The sequence below is a fragment of the Adiantum capillus-veneris genome, chromosome 17, assembly GCF_014529385.1.
Source record: "Adiantum capillus-veneris isolate H3 chromosome 17, ASM1452938v2, whole genome shotgun sequence".
Classification (NCBI taxonomy): Eukaryota; Viridiplantae; Streptophyta; class Polypodiopsida; order Polypodiales; family Pteridaceae; genus Adiantum; species Adiantum capillus-veneris.
Genome location: NC_140947.1, coordinates 150,545,815 through 150,564,053, shown reverse-complemented (window position 1 = coordinate 150,564,053; position 18,239 = coordinate 150,545,815). Strand labels below are relative to the sequence as shown.

The 18,239-nt window shown below is 46.4% G+C and overlaps 1 protein-coding gene across 1 annotated transcript in view; it reads left to right on the top strand.

The window, feature by feature from the left end:
- Positions 1 to 18,239, top strand: part of LOC147438320 (long chain acyl-CoA synthetase 4-like) — a 181,671-nt gene that overhangs the window by 143,902 nt on the left and 19,530 nt on the right. The window contains exons 15-16 of the mRNA XM_086487603.1: positions 2,477 to 2,722; positions 2,803 to 2,942. Of these exons, the coding sequence (XP_086343729.1) occupies positions 2,477 to 2,722; positions 2,803 to 2,942 (386 nt within the window). The remainder of the gene's footprint in view (positions 1 to 2,476; positions 2,723 to 2,802; positions 2,943 to 18,239) is intronic.

Sequence of the window (18,239 nt, the reverse complement as noted above, 5' to 3'; positions counted from 1 at the left end):
ATATCAATGCATTCCCCAACCAAGCATCTGTGAAACTCTTGTTGCAACCGAATCGGATACCTGATAATTGGGGCCCACCATGCTCTTGTATGTTCCACGAGACGATCATGGAAAACTTCAGAAGTTAAAAAGATGGTTTGATTGAAGATCTCAAGGGAAAACTTGCAGCATGCAAGAGTAAGCTTGATACAAATCTTGGAATGGTACAACGGGTCTACAATTACTAGAAGAATTAGAAGAGCTGAGGTCACATGTAGAGAACAGATTGAGGGCATGGACCAATGTGATAAAGCAACATGAGGAAAACAGAAAATAGATAAAAGTGGTTAAAAAGTAGAAAGCTAGCCCCTTTCTCCTACACTTTTGGGTATTTATATTGATGATGTATCAAACCTTTTTTGCCAGAGAGGGAGATAGAGGTGCACAATTATTAGGTCTTGGATACCCTTGCTGCTGTATGCAGATGATAATATTCTCATTGCTTTGTCAGAGGGGCTACAGAGATAGTTGAATGTATAAGAAAGCTATGCCCAAGATTGAGGTTTGTTTGTGAACCTTGGCAAGACCAACACTGCGGTACAGTGGATGAGGGCATCTATACCAATATTCACATATGGTCAAGGAAGTGGTTGAGTACACAAAATCTTACACATAGATATCTGTGAATCCTTGTTACATGATGCTCTTTCTCTATGAGAGAGGCCACAACTTCAAGAGTGACACAGAGGATATGCATCCCTTTCGAAATTGGAGCAAATGTACGCAATGGTACAATTTCATCAGCCATTCAATAAGCTATGGTTGTTTGATACATTGGTATGTCCAATTTATCGTATGAGGTATAGACTTGGTGATTTTGTCATGACCATCGTAGTTGGTCTTCTCAGATGTACAATGGATGTGGAAATATGGAGAGTTCACTAGTCGCTATGATGTCCAGGATCATCAGTATAAGGTCGCAGACAAAATTGGGAGCTACATCGTGGTGGTTGAAGTAATTACTAGAATAAGTATCTTATGCACATGGCTTGTGGGAGCTTTCAGTGATCATTATGCTATATTGGCCTTGGAGTCATTTTGATAGCTAGCCATTGGGGAAGACTCTAGATGCTGGTATGCACAAATGTCAACTTGGTTTCAGTTGCGTGGCTTGTTCTGTGCACGGATTTGGATGTGTCATAGGACAGCTTTGAACCTCATCCCATCAACTTTTGCATATAGAGATAGGTAGATATTCTTTGGTACTTCTGGAGCAGCAATGGTTTATTGTCTTGTAAAAGAGGCCTTTGAGCTTTTGTCTAGGGTGATGGGCTACATTGATCCGGGATATCTTGGTCTTATCTTGCTAGAGCTACACCGACATAGACATGCCTTATGACCGAGTTTGAAACTCTCTAGCAAAGGACCCATTCAGAGGCAGATGATAGAATTCTTATAGAGCAGCACTCCTGAACAGACCGTAGGATATGACACTTTCCAATACAAGGAACCCTCTTGGATAGAGTCGTACGATTAGAAGATCTCAACACCCTCGTCCCTCTTAGATGCATTCAGGTCATTAGTGAAACGCACATAGAAGCTCCTAGGAGATTCTTCAGAGAGGAGATTGTCGCCATGATGCAGTGGCCTATTGGAGAGTTTGCTTAGGAGACTAGGCTTTGGGAGATATGCTACTGAAACTGGCGAGCCATGTGACAAGGCGGTATAAACACTGCAACAACACCGAACTGAACTGAAAACAACAAACTTAATAACAGTATAGACAAGAGAGACAGAGTGGCGGAGTTCCACTCTCAGAAGCATTGGCCCCTCAACTAGGCACCCCTGGCAGTATTACTTTATTTCATTGATAACCTATCACAGTTACAACGGTTCTAAGTGATCACACTAACAAGATCCGATACAAATTCTGTCGCAATTTTGGAACTAATGGTATTGGCCTCTCGTTTATATGCACTTGGCCGCAAAAGCAACTTATGCGTCCCTTGTTCTTTTAGCAACATGCTAAAAGCACGAAAATTATCTGGTATCAATAACTGATGCCTAAAAACGTCCAAAAGTCAACTGCTTTCATTAACTTTGCCCAAAGCAATCTCCATCGTACAAATCATCCACTCAGCCTGTTTGTACACCATGCCAAATTAGCAATTCGTACAGCCCCATGAAATGGGCCGCTCTTGCTCTCATCCTGTTCGTTTCTCAATTATCTATGTATCTATGTATCTTAAGGCTATGGAGGTATACTCATCTTGGTCAATGCTACCCGCATTTTCCAGTTTATGGTTTTATTTTCAGTCTGCTTGTAAAGCTAATATCAATAACTAGCTTTGTTTTCTTTATTTTCTTTTCTTGCTATGTGCAAATTGTTGTAATTCTTGTTAGTTATTCTATTTGTGCATAAATTTTTCGATAAAGTAGAACCTAAGTTTTTGAAATGCAAGTTAAGAGTTAACTCACTTTTGTTTGAGCTGCACAGGTTTAACAGAAACTTGTGCTGCAAGCTTTGTTTCTGTCCCAGATGTCATGTCAATGATGGGCACTGTGGGAGTTCCACTACCAAACATCGAAGTATGCCTTGAATCTGTTCCGGAATTGGGTTATGACGCACTGGCTGAACCTGCTCGCGGAGAAGTCTGCATTAGAGGAAAAAGTGTTTTTATCAGCTACCATAAGCGGGAGGATTTGACCAAGGAAGTTGTTGCAGATGGTTGGTTTCACACAGGTACTTGTTGTATTGAGAGACAGGGTTGTAGGGTTTGATAATGATAATTATGATGGTTGATTCATTTATTTTGTCTACAGGTGATATTGGCGAATGGCAAAAAGACGGGGCTCTAAAATTAATTGATAGAAAGAAGAATATATTTAAACTCTCGCAAGGAGAGTATGTGGCAGTTGAAAACCTTGAAAACATCTACAGCATTTCTCCAGTTGTAGAATCTGTATGTATCAACCCATTTGGTGTTATTGTAAATAAAAAAGGCTCTTCTTCAAGGTTCTTTATGTTGTGCATGCATTTAAGATGCATATCCTGTACAAAGCCCAATATGTAAGCTTTGTTTATTTCTATTAGATCCATGTGGTGTGCGCACGCATGTGCAAGAGAAAGAATAAAGCTTTATCAACTTCTTCTACAGGCCGAAATCGGCCTATAAGACATAACGATGTGCATGTGTGTGTCCTCTGGGTAATCCAGAAAAAGGACAGAAGTGCTGAAAATAAACATGCGTTGGGTTTTTTTTTTTTGGAGAGAGAGAGAGAGAATAAAAAATAAAAAATGTAATATTAACGTCTTCAAAAGGCCAAAATGACCTATGAGACCAAAAGGTTACATGTTGTGAATCTAATACCATGTTTGGTTACAAAAAGTACAAAGAACTGAAAAGAAAATAGTGGGTAGGGGTGGGGTGAAAGCTGATACAAGGGGAATACAAAGGATGAGCTGATACAATGGAGCTCTTTGACGGTCGAGGCATCATATACATTTACATCAGAATCTGGGACGGCTCCTATGCCGCGCCAATATGGTATGGATCCTTTGTCGCAATCTGTGTCGATATCGAGAGGGCCCTCTCATCCGTGGGCGACGGGACCACCCCAACTCTATCGCCCGATCAAGCAGTATGCCTCTGGTGCCTGTGGTGTTGTTATGTTGTGCTTGCTGCTCGAACTCCTCTGTCTGTGAATGAAAGAAATCTGTAATCTTCCGCTGTCGCTGGATCTCTCTCATTGTGCCCCTCTTCAAGAGGTCCTCTCTGTGTTTGCGAATCTCCAGTAAGTATAATCCGAGGCATCTCTGATCCTAGTATCTCATGACTCTAGAAAGTGGCCCAAAACCCTCTCTGAATAGACAGTGAAAGCGGCTTCGTATCTCATAGTATACTGGGCAGTGACATATGTAATGTAGCTCTGTCTCTGGCTCTATTTGACACACCTGACAAATCCTGGACTTAATCTACCAGTCTCGATCTCTAGCTGATGTGAGGATGTGCGTATCTGACCAATAGCACATCATATCCTGTGGGATAGATAAGTATCCATGTATCCTGGTCTAATCACAAAACCATCCTCCGTGAGTTGGAGAAGATGCTCTCTATAGAAAGTCATCTTCATACCTAGCTCATGTGTAGGTTGTATCCATGTCCTCTTCGTATCCAATTGAATCAAGTCCTGTCTGATGAGCCTGGTAATCTCTGCCCTTGTGAGGGGGATGGACGGTGCATCCAGAGAGTACTGAAATGGGGGTAGCCGCGGTCCATACTAAAGCCATGTAACTGAAACAAAGATGACGTCTCTGCATACCAACATGATCTATCTCCCTGCAATGCCAGCTATCGCGAAGACTCTAGTGCTTATCGAGCATATCTGTCTCTAGGGAGAGCCCAAGTGCTATGCATAAATGAAATTGATCGAGTGAGTGCCTCCACTACCAATGGAGGAGCAGCGAGCTCCGCCCTAACAATGTCATGTGGTACTGAGGCCTTGGCCCTAATCATCCGAGAAATCATAGACACCAAGGGCTTCTCTATACATCTCCATCCATCAGTACTGCCAACTCTGCTATGATGATCAATTGAGGGGCCCCATTTCTCCACTCAGCATGGTCAAAGTGACTAAAGCGTCACACACACACACACACACACACACACACACACAGAGAGAGAGAGAGAGAGAGAGAGAGAGAGAGAGAGAGAGAGAGAGAGAGAGAGAGAGAGAGAGAGAGAGAGAGATTTGATTTGATATTTACCTCCTCGGGGGGCCAAAATGACCCATGGGACCCTCGAAAACTCTAAGCAAACTCCCCTTGCGGGGGTGTGTGGTGTGTAGTACCCTTTGCCTTTTCCATGAGTAGTGTGTGATGTTCTAGAATACCGGTTAGGTATATGCCTAGAGCTGTAGGAGATGGGTCGGTTTTAGAGAGCAATTCCTCAAGAGTATTGCATCCCCTTGTAAGCTGCTGAAAATCAGCGCGTATGTCGGTGTATGCGGGGCATTCTAGAGTCAGATGTGTCTCATCCTCAATCTTTTGTAAACTGCATTGGGTGCATTCTCTTTGGCTTGCATCAATTTTCAGCCATCCTTCTGTCTCTACTTTCAGCCTGTGAGCTCTCATACGCATCATAGTGATGGCTCTTCTTCCCGGTGACACATAGGAGTTCTTATGTGAACTTGTGTTTCTGACATTTTGTATGCCTCCCAATACTGTGTGTACATGTTTGGAGTAGTATTCAAATTTAGATCTGTGTGTAGCCGTCTTCCATTTGTTGTGGAGACTGTCTAGCGCTGTCAGCTCAAAATTCAGCATATAATCTCCTTCTTTTCCTTCTTCGATAGGCATGTCTACATATGCTTCCACATTCCATCTTGCAAACCATCTCTTGATGTCTTGTACCAGACTTGAGGAGAGGATTTTGCTCTTGTTGGTTTTTTGTGGTGCACAACCGACTCCCCATGCCACTTGTGGTATTCTATTAGGAGACATCTTCTTCACTTTCATAATGTATTTGTACATTCTCTGCAATGCTTTCATTTCTAATGGCCTGTTGCCTGTTTCCAACATCATCATGGAGAGAGAGAGAGAGAAATGAAATGAAATGTTATATTAACGTCTTCAAACGGCCAAAGTGACCTATGAGACCAGAAAGTTACAATGTGGTGGATCTGATACAAAGTCAGAGTTTGACAAAAATGAAATGACAAATGTCACAATAAAATACTATGGAATCCTAAACTACTAGGTGTGAACTAAGCAGCTAGTTGGGATAGCTAGATCACAAGAGATCCAGCATCGGTCGCTGGCGGATCTCATCAATCTCCTCCATGGTCAGTAGTCTGACCGGGCGTCGTGCATGTCGAGCCAAAGTGATCCGAATCCTCTGATGCAGCCTCCGCCGATGCTGTGTAGTCCTCCGCAGTCGTGGGCGTCTGGATCTTCCCAGCTCAGTTGCTCGGTTGATTAGTGCGCCTCTGGTGTGAGAGGACGAGCTCTGCTGTGGTAGTAACTCCTCCGGGTGTCCAGTGGCAGCTCTAAAGAAATCTGTGATCTGTCTCTGGGACTGGCTAGCCTCTCCTCTCATCAGGCTCTCTCTGTGTCTGCGTAGCTCGAGCAAAAACAAACCCAAGCATCTCTGATCCTCGTACTGCATGACTCTGGAGAATGGTCCAAAGCCCTCTCTGAACAAGCAATGGAAGCGGCCTTGTATCTCGTAGTAGACGGGGAGTGCCATGTGTAGTGCAACTCGGTCTCAGGCTCGATGTCACACAGAGGGCACGTCCTAGCCTCTGCTGGTACTCCGATGTATCTCCCAGTCTCGATCCGCAGCTGGTGTGAAGATGTACGTATCTGGCCGATAGCGCATCGTATCCCATGAGACAAGTGGGTGTCCATGTATCTGGGCCTCGTCACAAAACCATCAACCGTAAGCTGAAGGAGATGCTCTCTATAGAAAGCCATCTTCCTGCCCAGCTCCTGTGCTGGGTGTATCCATGTCCTCCTGGTGTCTAGCTGAGTCAAGTCCTGGCGGATGAGCCTAGTGATCTCGGACTGTGTAAGAGTCTGAGACGGTGCATCCAGTGAGTACTAGAAGGGAGGAAATCTGTCTATGCTAAACCCATGCGCCTGAAACCATGATGTCATCTCCCCATACCAGCATGCTGTATCTCCTTGCATAGCTAATTGTCGTGAGGACTCAAGTGCATGGCGGGCATATTTGTCTCTGGGAAGTTCCCACATGCGGTGTATGAAGGAGACCGATCCGGTTAGCGCCTCAACCACTAGTGGTGGGGCAGCTAGCTCTGCTCGAACAATATCACATGGTACTGAGGCCTTGGCTCTAATGAGCCGCGAGATCATAGAGACCAAAGGCTTCTCCATGTCTCCCCATCCATCACTGCGGCCTCTCCTCCCGTGATGATCTAATGAAGGTCCCCAAATGTCAACTCCATAAAGCAATGCAGAAGCCACCAGAGTGTCAAAGAGCTAGAACTTCGAGGGAGGCTCCTGAAACTGAACCTGTGAACACATCCTTTCCAATCTACCCAATGCTGCATGGGCTCTGGTCAGTCTAGTGTCTGTTGCCCTCCTCAATGAAAATGTTGGCCCACGAAAAACCACTCCGAGGTAAGTGTATGCCACTGTATATTCCAGTCTCCTGGCCGTATGTGAATGCTAGCGCTGACCTCCTGATCCACTGTGGGGTGGTATTAAATACTATGACCTTGGTTTTACCAAGGTTGATGGACAAACCACTTTCCTGAGCAAACCTATTCAAAGCATCCAAGTGACGTTGCATCCCCTCCGGAGAGTCGGAGATCAACACAATATTATCAGCATATAACAATAATGGAATCCATGTCCCTGCTAGCTGTGCACCTCTATCACCATCTCTCTCAATGTAGTCAGAAACCTCATCCACATACATACCAAATAGAGTAGGAGAGAGCGGGCAGCCCTGCTTCACCCCAATAGTGGAGTGAATCGGTGTGGATAGACCCTCTGAGGTGCGTACCTGCCCCACTACTGACGTGTATAATGCCATGACCCCCCAAATGAGCTCTGTGGGTACTCCCATTTGCCGTAATCTGCGCATCAATCTAGCTCTAGGCACTGTGTCAAATGTTTTGCGGAAATCCAGAAAGCAGCTACTAGGTGTGAACAGCAGTTAGCTGGGATAGCTAGATCACAAGAGATCCAGCATCGGTCGCTGGCGGATCTCATCAATCTCCTCCATGGTCAGTAGTCTGACCGGGCGTCGTGCATGTCGAGCCAAAGTGATCCGAATCCTCTGATGCAGCCTTCGTCGATGCTGTGTAGTCCTCCGCAGTCGTGGGCGTCTGGATCTTCCAAGCTTAGTCGCTCGGTCGATTTGTGTGCCTCTAGTGTGAGACGACGAGCTCTGCTGTGGTAGTAACTCCTCCGGGTGTCCAGTGGCAGCTGTAAAGAAATCTGTGATCTGTCTCTGGGACTGGCTAGCCTCTCCTCTCATCAGGCTCTCTCTGTGTTTGCGTAGTTCGAGCAAAAACAAACCCAAGCATCTCTGATCCTCGTACTGCATGACTCTGGAGAATGGTCCAAAGCCCTCTCTGAACAAGCAATGGAAGCGGCCTCGTATCTCGTAGTAGACGGGGCAGTGGCATGTGTAGTGCAACTCTGTCTCAGGCTCGATGTCACACAGGGGGCATGTCCTGGCCTCTGCTGGTACTACGCTGTATCTCCCAGTCTCGATCCGCAACTGGTGTGAAGATGTATGTATCTGGCCGATAGCGCATCGTATCCCATGAGACAAGTGGGTGTCCATGTAGCTCGGCCTCGTCACAAAGCCATTAACCGTAAGCTTGGGGAGATGCTCTCTTTAGAAAGCCATCTTCGTGCCCAGCTCCTGTGCTGGCTGTATCCATGTCCTCCTGGTGTCTAGCTGAGTCAAGTCCTGGCGGATGAGCTTGGTGATCTCGGACTGTGTAAGAGTCAGAGAGGGTGCATCCAGTGAGTACTGGAAGGGAGGCAATCTATCTATGTTGAACCCATGCGCCTGAAACCATGATGTCATCTCCCCATACCAGCATGCTGTATCTCCCTGCATGGCTAACTGTCGAGAGGACTCAAGTGCAAGGCGAGCATATTTGTCTCTGGGAGGTTCCCACATGCGGTGTATGAAGGAGACCGATCTGGTGAGCACCTCAACCACTAGTGTGGGGGCAGCTAGCTCTGCTCGAACAATAGCACGTGGTACTGAGGCCTTGGCTCTAATGAGATGCGAGATCATAGAGACCAAAGGCTTCTCCATGTCGCCCCATCCATTACTGCGGCCTGTCCTCCTGTGATGATCTAATGAAGGTCCCCAGATCTCAGCTCCATAATGTAATGCAGAAGCCACCAGAGTGTCAAAGAGCCAGAGCTTCGTCCTAGGCTCCTGAAACTGAACCTGTGAACACATCCTTTCCAATCTACCTAATGTTGCATGGGCTCTGGTCAGTCTAGTCTCTGCTGCCCTAGTCAATGAAAATGCTGGCGCACTGAAAACCACTCCGAGGTAAGTGTACGCATCTGTATACTCCACAGTCGCCTGGCCGTATGTGAATGCTGGTGCTGACCTCCTGATCGACTGTGGGGTGGTATTAAATACCATGACCTTGGTTTTACCAAGGTTGACGGACAAACCACTTTCCTGAGAAAACCTATTCAAAGCATCCAAGTGACGTTGCATCCCCTCCTGAGAGTCGGAGATCAACACAATATCATCAGCATATAACAATAATGGAATCCATGTCCCTGCTATCTGTGCACCTCTATCACCATCTCTCTCAATGTAGTCAGAAACCTCATCCACATACATACCAGAGAGTAGGAGAGAGTGGGCAGCCTTGCTTCACCCTAATAGTGGAGTGAATCGGGGTGGATAGATCCTCTGAGGTGCGTACCTGCCCCACTACTGACCTGTATAATGCCATGACCCCCCAAATGAGCTCTGTGGGTACCTCCATCTGTTGTAATCTGTGCATCAATCTAGGTCTAGGCACTGTGTCAAAAGCTTTGCGGAAATCCACAAAGCTACAATAGATCCGTTTCCCACGCGATCTACCCTCCTCAATGATGGCTGTGAGTGTCAAGATATGGTCAAGAGTAGAAAAACCCCTCCTGAACCCTACCTGCCCGGCTGCGCGTGTCCCCACCCTCTCTGCCCATCTACTCAGCTGCTGCTGCTCAAGAATGGATGCGTACAACCGTGCCAATGTGTGTCCAATCATGATAGTGCGATAATTCCTAGGCTCGATAGGGTCTCCCGACTTGAAGATAGGTACAGTAGTAGATAGGCACCAAGTATCATGCAAGCCCTCAAACATGGCACGGTTAAACATCACTGCTAGAAGCTGTGCTAGTAGATCTCTGGCATGTGTGAAATGCTCAGCCACTAAACCATCATGATCGTAAGCTCTCCCAGTCCACGTCCTGTCAATGGCCTTCCTCACCATCTCCGCGGTGAAAAAAGCACATGTGTGTGGGCATGGATCGGGGGGGGGTCGGGAAGGGGGGGCTGCTCACGAATTGTGTACAGAGATGATGCGTACTGGCCCCAGTCCTCTGTAGCAGTGATGGCGGGGGGGGGGGGGGGGGGGGGGGGGGGGGGGGGGGGGCTCCTGAAAGAGCCTCCATGCCTCACGTGAGTTCTGACTCAAGAACAACTGATATAGATATTGCTCTAGTCGAGCCAAAGATGCCCTCTTCTTCCGCCGCACTGTTGCTGGATCTCTCTCATTGTGCCCCTCTTCAAGAGATCCTCTCTGCGTTTGCGAATCTCAAGTAAGTATAATCCGAGGCATCTTTGATCCTGGTATCTCATGACTCTAGAAAGTGGCCCAAAACCCTCTCTGAATAGACAGTGAAAGCGGTCTCGTATCTCATAGTATACTGGGCAGTGACATATGTAATGTAGCTCTGTCAGGGGCTCACTTACACACCTGACAAATCCTGGACTCAACGGGTATTCCTCTAAATCTACATGTCTTGATCTCTAGCTGATGTGAGGATGTGCGTATCTGACCAATAGCACATCGTATCCCGTGGGATAGACGAGTATCCATGTATCCTGGTCTGATCACAAAACCATCCTCCGTGAGCTGGAGAAGATGCTCTCTATAGAATGTCATCTTCGTACCTAACTCATGTGTAGGCTATATCCATTTCCTCTTCATATCCAAGTGAATCAAGTCCTGTCTGATGAGCCTGGTAATCTCTGCCCTAGCGAGGGAGATGGACGGTGCATCTAGAGAGTATTGAAATGGGGGTAGCCGATCCATACTAAATCCATGTAACTGAAACCAAGATGCCATCTCTGCATACCAACATGATCTATCTCCGTGCAATGCCAGCTGTCGCGAAGACTAGTGCTAATCGAACATATTTGTCTCTAGGGAGAGCTTAGGTGCTATGAATAGATGAAACTGATTGAGTGAGCGCCTCCACTACCAATGGAGGAGCAGCAAGCTCCGCCCTAACAATGTCATGTGGTACTGAGGCCTTGGCCCTAATCCTCTGAGAAATCATAGACACCAAGGGCTTCTCCATACATCTCCATCCATCAATACTGCCAGCTCTCCTATGATGATCAACTGAGGGGCCCCATATCTCCACTCCATACATCATGGCCGAGGTGACTAAAGTGTCAAAGAGCGAAAGCTTTGTCGAAGGTTCGTGGAACTGAACCTACGAACATATCCTCTCAAGTCTCCCCAATGCTGCATAGGCTCTAGTCAATCGCGTATCTGCTGCACGCCTGAGGGAAAATACTAGACCATTGAAAACCGCCCCAAGGACCTCCTTACCCACTACGCCATGGTGTTAAACATCATTACCTTGGCCTTACCAAGGTTCACAGACAATCCACTATCCCGTGCAATTACATGCAATGCATCCAAATGTCACCCACCCACCGTCCTATCCTTATATGGGTTTGAAGGTGAGGTCACGAAGGCTTAGTATTTTCTGGTTGGGCTCCATCTCATTTGAACCTCTCATGTATTATGGCACAAAATTCATGACCTATTGAGGTTCTCTCTCAAAGAGGGGATGTCGGCCGCTTGGTCGGATGTTCCTATGCTCGTGCCAACGTTTAAGAGCGGCTTACATGCACTATAGTCGGTCGGATGAAGGCAAAGTGGAGGACGTCATGTTACTCGGCAGAGGTACTTTCATTGCTATTTTCTCATGACAGGGGCTTGCCTCTAGGGTCATCAGCCGCAGTCCTCTCGGCTTTAGGGATTGATAGGTTTTTTTGCATCCATGGTACAAGGACTTCGCATTAGCTTCCTTTGAGGATAGATGTCAGATTCCGAAGTATCTTGTAAAAATAGCTTTTCCAAAGCGGCTTGCACAGTTTTGGTTGCCAGACATGTTGAGGCAGATGGGTTCTATCTTTGGCATACTGCATGTGTTCAGCACATCCAAATATGTGTGCCATCTATAAAGGTGACTTCCACCCCTTTCACAAATCTTTTTAGGTACCATTACTTTTGAGACTAAAGGGGTGATACGCTTCCAGAGGATTTTGGTTACGTGGCGACCAAGCCATGCCTTACATGCCATGAGATGGGGTATCTAGTGAGGGATTTCCCTAGAGGGCGAGACCAGAGACAGGTTGGTTGCAGGAGGAGACAATCCTCATGGCCAAAGCAGACCCAATAGAGTTCTGCACAAGAGCAGAGTCTTGGGCGATAGCATGATAAAGGTTACAAGGGTCAAACACACAGACACAGATAGGTACATGCACAACCTATCCTTGTTTGACGAGTAGCGCGACAGAGGTTGGTCAAGGTAGAGTAGCCCGTAGAGATACCTTCGAAGGAGAGGTGGCCAGATTAGGATTCAGAGGAGGTCCTAGAGAAGCTGGAAAGAGGGATAGAGCATGATGATCAACAGTTCAAGAGTAGCTTGATTTGCCCTAGGCTAGTTCAACAGACTTTGGATCTCTTGGAGATTCGAAGGTGCCTAGTACAATTGGTACCATTGAGGGGGAGCAAGAGAGCGAGTCTTCTGAGTTTGCAAAGGATTTTGGCTATTGAGAAGGCTCAACAGATGTCCCGCTATTAGAGATCTTACCTGTAGATTTCTCTGGCTGTCCCATATCTAGTGAAAAGAAATCTGTAATCTGGCTCTGGGACTCTCTCTCTCTCTCTCTCTCTCCTATATCTGTGTAACTCAAGTAGATATAGCCCAAGACATCTCCGATCCTCATAACTCATGACCCTAGAGAAAGGACTGAATCCCTCTCTCAATAAGAAGTGGAAACGGCCTCGTATCTCATAGTACACTGTGCAATGACATATGTAATGTAGCTCTGTCTGTGGCTCTAGCTGGCATATCCTGCTGTCTGCTGGTATCCCTTTGAATCTACTAGTCTCAATCTCCAGCTGATGTGAGGATGTGCGTATCTAACCAATGGCGCACCGCAAACCATGAGACATATGTGTGTTCATGTAGTTGGGTCGAATCACAAACCCATCTCCTGTGAGGTGGAGAAGATGCTGTCTATAGAAAGCCATCTTCGTGCCCAACTCCTGTGGCGGCTCTACCGTGTCCTCCTAGTAGCCAGCTGGATTAGGTCCTGACGAACGAGTCTAGTAATCTCCACCCATGTAAGAGATATCAAGGGTGCCTGAAGTCTGAAGAGAGTACTGGAAAGGGGGCAGCTTGTCCATGGTGAAGCCATGTATTTGAAACCATGATGTCATCTGTGCGTACCAGCATGAAATGTCCCCCTGAGGAGCTAACTGTCTGGAAGACTCAAGGGCCAGTCTAGCATATCTGTCTCTAGTAGTATCCCGCAAGTTGTGCACAAAGGAGACTAATCTGTTAAGCGCCTCAATCTCCATAGGAGGGAGCTAGCTCTGCTCGAAAGATAGCTGGGTACGGAGGGCTTGGCTCTGTACGTCTCCAACCATCCTGGCCTACAGAAGGTCTCCATATCTGCACCCCATACAACATAGCCGACGCTAAAGTATCAAAGAGCCATAACTTTGTCCGAGGTTCTTGGAACCGAACCTGCGAACACGTCCTCTCCAAGCCTCCCAAGGCCGTAAAAGCTCTAGTTAGTTTAGTCTCTACTGCTCCCCCCAAAGAAAACCTCGGCTCAGTGAAGACAACCCCAAGGTAAGTGTATGCATCTGTATACTCTACAATCTCCTAACCATATGTGAAAGTCGGTGCTGATCTCCTGATCCACTGTGGTGTGGTGTTAAACACCATAACCTGGTTTTACCAAGGTTTACAGACAATCCACTATCCTCTGCAAAACTGTGTAATGCATCGAACCGTCGCTGCATACCCTCTGGTGAGTCAGAGATCAACACGATATCATCAGCATATAACAACAATGGGATCCACGTCCCTGCCAGCTGGGCACCTCTATCACCCTCTCTGTCAATTTAATCAGACACCTCATCAACATGTATACAAAATAGAGTAGGAGACGATGGGCAACCCTGTTTCACCCCAATGGTGGAGTGAACTAAATCAGATATCCCCTCCGGAGTGCGTACATGCCCCATCACTGATCTGTATAGAGCCATAATCCCCCAAATCAACACTATGGGCACCCCCATCTCCTGCAGTCTGCGCATCAATCGAGCTCTCGATACTATGTCAACGGAAATCCACGAAGCTACAATAAATCCGTCTTCCATGTGACTTGTCCTCCTCAATGATGGCTCTGAGTGTCAGATAATGACCAAGAATGGAGAAACTCCTCTTGAAACTGGCCTGGCCCTTTGCTCGTACACCCTCACCCTCTGCCCAATTACTCAACTGCTGCTCAAGAATGGATGCATACAACTATGCCAATGTGTGCCCAACCATAATAGTGCGGTAATTCCGAGGCTTTGTCTGCTTTGAAGATAGGCACAATAGTAGACAACCTCCAAGTCTTAGGTAACCCCTCACACATGGCACGATTGAACAACACTGCAAGAACCTCTACTAGCATATCTCTAGCATGTATAAATTGCTTTGCTACTAGACCATCATGATCATATGCCCTATTGGTCCTCATCCTGTCAATGGCTCTCTTTACCATCTCAGTGGTAAAGGTGCTAGTAGGTAGACATGGCTTTGTAGGATCTGGAAGGGGGTCCTGTCCAAGAACCATATATAGTGATGACGCATACTGGCCCCACACATCAAGAGAAGTAATCATTGGGGGAGGGGAGTGCTCATGAAAGAATCGCCATGCCTCTCCTGAGTCTCGACTCAAGAACAAGTCTCGCTCCATCTGGGCCAAGTAAGCTCGTTCCTTCTGTCACACAAGGCGCCGGGAAGCAATCCGAGATTGTCTGTAAGTGATGAATCCTAAAAGAAGATCCCTTTGAAGCTGGGCTCTCATCTCTTTGCACTCCTCATCATACCAACTATTGTGGGGCATGATCCCATAATGTGGCCTCCGACCCGGCTGAGTGTGTGGGTATGCCTCTGATGCTGTACCATGCAATGTCTCAGTCAGTAAAGTGGTGCACTCCTCCACTAAGAGGCCAGGACCAGCTGTGCATAGACGGCTATAGATCTCCTCTGTATAAACCGAGTCATTCTTTGGTGTAAATGTATAACGGGTATGTGACCTGCCTCCTGATGTGTGGGCTGTATTAAACTGAAATGAAATAAACAAAAGAGCACGATCCACTGCCACGCCCACTGGTTTGGCTCCCACTATGAAATCCTGAATACAAGGAATAAAGCTCGGCTGTGCCTTAACATAGTCCACTGTACTGGCCCCGTGTTTGTGCGGAAAGCATGTGAAACCGGCTGCTCCAGGAATTGTTGTAAGCCATTAAGTATGGCTAACCCATGTGTAGTCGTCATCTCAATGAGGTATCTCCCATACTCGTCTGCTCTCTGTCATGTGAGCATCTGTCAAGCCCCAACTCACTCTTATCGAACTCTCTAAGCATCTCATCTGAAGTGTCGTAGAAGATTGTCTGAGAGTTGCCCGTTCGGGCATTGAAGTCATCTAGGAGGATGATATCACCATCCCTAGAAAACTCCCATATATCATCATCTAGTATAGAGAAAGGCGACTGTCCTCTCAATGCAGCATATACTAACGTATTGGGGGGAAGTAACATATGGCAATGTATAGAAATTGGCTTGTGTTAGCTCTTAGCCTCACCCACATGTATCTAGCATGATCATCTCTCTGTACAATATGTAGTAGTGGCTGTAACTCCTCCCTAAATAGCACTGCTACTCCTCCTGAACCTCTACTCCCATGCTCAAATCTCGTGACTTTCTGTCTGCCATCTGTATCCCACCACATGTGGCATAAGCTGTCCAGGGGCCTGATGAGTCTCTAAGAAGAAAACAATGTCCCTGTCTTTGAAATTGTCCTCAAAGGCACCAACATCCAACCTCATAGATCCATTACAATTCCAAGTAGCCATCTTCAATGTGGTCCCAGAGGTCTCACACCGTCATGTAGAGCGCCGCTCTACAATCACCACCCGACCATCTTTGTAAAAGGCCATCTTTCCCTTCTCCCTTACCGCCGTAATCTCTGGCATTACCTCTGTCATAAGCACAAGCTGTGAGAGAGTGAGATCATCACCGAGGAAACTACCTGTCTTCTTGACAGTAGGCCTCTTTGTCAAGAATTCCTTCTTCTCTTCCAAGGAGGGGAAGCGTAGTATGAGAGCTCTTCCTTACCTTTCCCTTTCTTAGCAACCTCAATTCATTTTTCGGCCTCCTTTACTTTCTTTTGTGTTGCGTAGATGACCGTAGCCGATGACTTCTTCTCCTCATCTTCCTTGATAACCTGAATTTCTTCTTTCATGGTATTCAATTCTTCCATCATGGATGATTGAATTTCGCCTTCTTCAAGCCTCCCACTTTTTGCTTGTAGATTTTGAATGATGGAATCTTGGATGATCACTTTCTCCTCGAGCGAAGCGATCCTCCTACGCATATCTCTTTCTTCGGTCCATCTTTGAAGAATAGTTCTCCTCTTCTTCCTCCACTCTTCCACTTCGTTTCTCCATTCTCTCATTTGCTTCTCTATCGCCGACATCCTCTTCCCTGTCCGCATGAAAGAGGCTTGGCAATGGATGTGTCTCATTACACGTGGGGGAAGCCGTTGGCACTTCTCCGATGCTTCCCATATATGAGAGAGAGAGAGAGAGAGAGAGAGAGAGAGACTCTAAAAACAACAAAAAAATACAAGAAACCCTAAAAAACAGCAAGAAATACTTGTGAAACCTTAAAAAACAGTAAACCACAGATTTGAAACCCTAAAAAACAGCAAGAAATGGTGATGAAACCCTAAAGGACAGTGAAAAAACCCTAAAAAACAGGCAAAAAACAATTTCAAAACCCTAAAAACAACAAAGAAGAAGTGACAAAACCCTAAAAACAGTGAGAGACCCAGGAGAGAGAGAGAGAGAGAGAGAGAGAGAGAGAGAGAGAGAGAGAGAGCACATAGCATTATCCTGCTCCTCTTTGGTTGATGCTGCTAGATTTTTAACGTCTACTAGAAGCCGAAATCGGCCTATGAGACAGATCAAAGAAGAGAGAGAGAGAGAGAGAGAGAGAGAGAGAGAGAGAGAGAGAGAGAGAGAGAGAGAGAGAGAGAGAGAGAGAGAAAGAGAGAGAGAGAGAGAGAGTAGTCTATACAGATGATTTCAGATGCACGTAGTAGATTTGTGCCAGCAAAATAGAGTTTTCACCATCAAATGCAGAATCACGCTATGGACCGTGTGAAAACCTTGATGTGCTCAGGTCACGAGTTGGATTTGTGCCAGCAAAATAGAGTTTTCACCATCATATGCAGAATCACGCTATGGACCATGTGAAAAGCTTGATGTGCCCACATTCTGAGCTCTCGGTCGTCCCCTACGTCCATCGTTTTGACAGCCATTTGGACGGAGCTACTGCATACTCATCGGTGTAGGTGGGATTCTTCAGCCGGCTCCTCCAGGGCAGTGGAGTAGTGTTGTTGTGTCTTTCTATACACATAGGCGAAATCGTCAGTTCTTCTTTGTCGGGAACATGCCCACATAACGTGGCATTATGCACCCCCACAGTGGTGCCTTTTACATCCATCGTACAGATCACCTTGATGTTTACATAGCCTACACATTGTTAGCCAACTTTTGTACTTCTTTTGGGTGATAGGCAACTGAGCATCTCCAAAGGTCTGTTATGTACACTGAATACAGCTCCTTTTCTCGCCAGAGAGAGAGAAGAAGAAGAAGAAGAAGAAGAGAGTTTTAACGTCGTAGAGAGAGAGAGAGAGAGAGAGAGAGAGAGAGAGAGAGAGAGAGAGAGAGAGAGAAAATGAAAAAATGAAATGTTATATTAACGTCTTCAAAAGGCCAAAGTGACCTATGAGACCAGAAAGTTACAATGTGGTGGATCTGATACAAAGTCAGAGTCAGAGTAACAAGATGACAAAAATGAAATGACAAATGTCACAATAAAAATAAAATAAAATACTATGGAATCCTAAACTACTAGGTGTGAACTAAGCAACTAGCTGGGATAGCTAGATCACAAGAGATCCAGCATCGGTCGCTGGCGGATCTCATCAATCTCCTCCATGGTCAGTAGTCTGACCGGGCGTCGTGCATGTCGAGCCAAAGTGATCTGAATCCTCTGATGCAGCCTCCGCCGATGCTGTGTAGTCCTCTGCAGTGGTGGGCGTCTGGATCTCCCCAGCTCAGTCGCTCGGTCGATCAGTGTGCCTCTGGTGTGAGACGACGAGCTC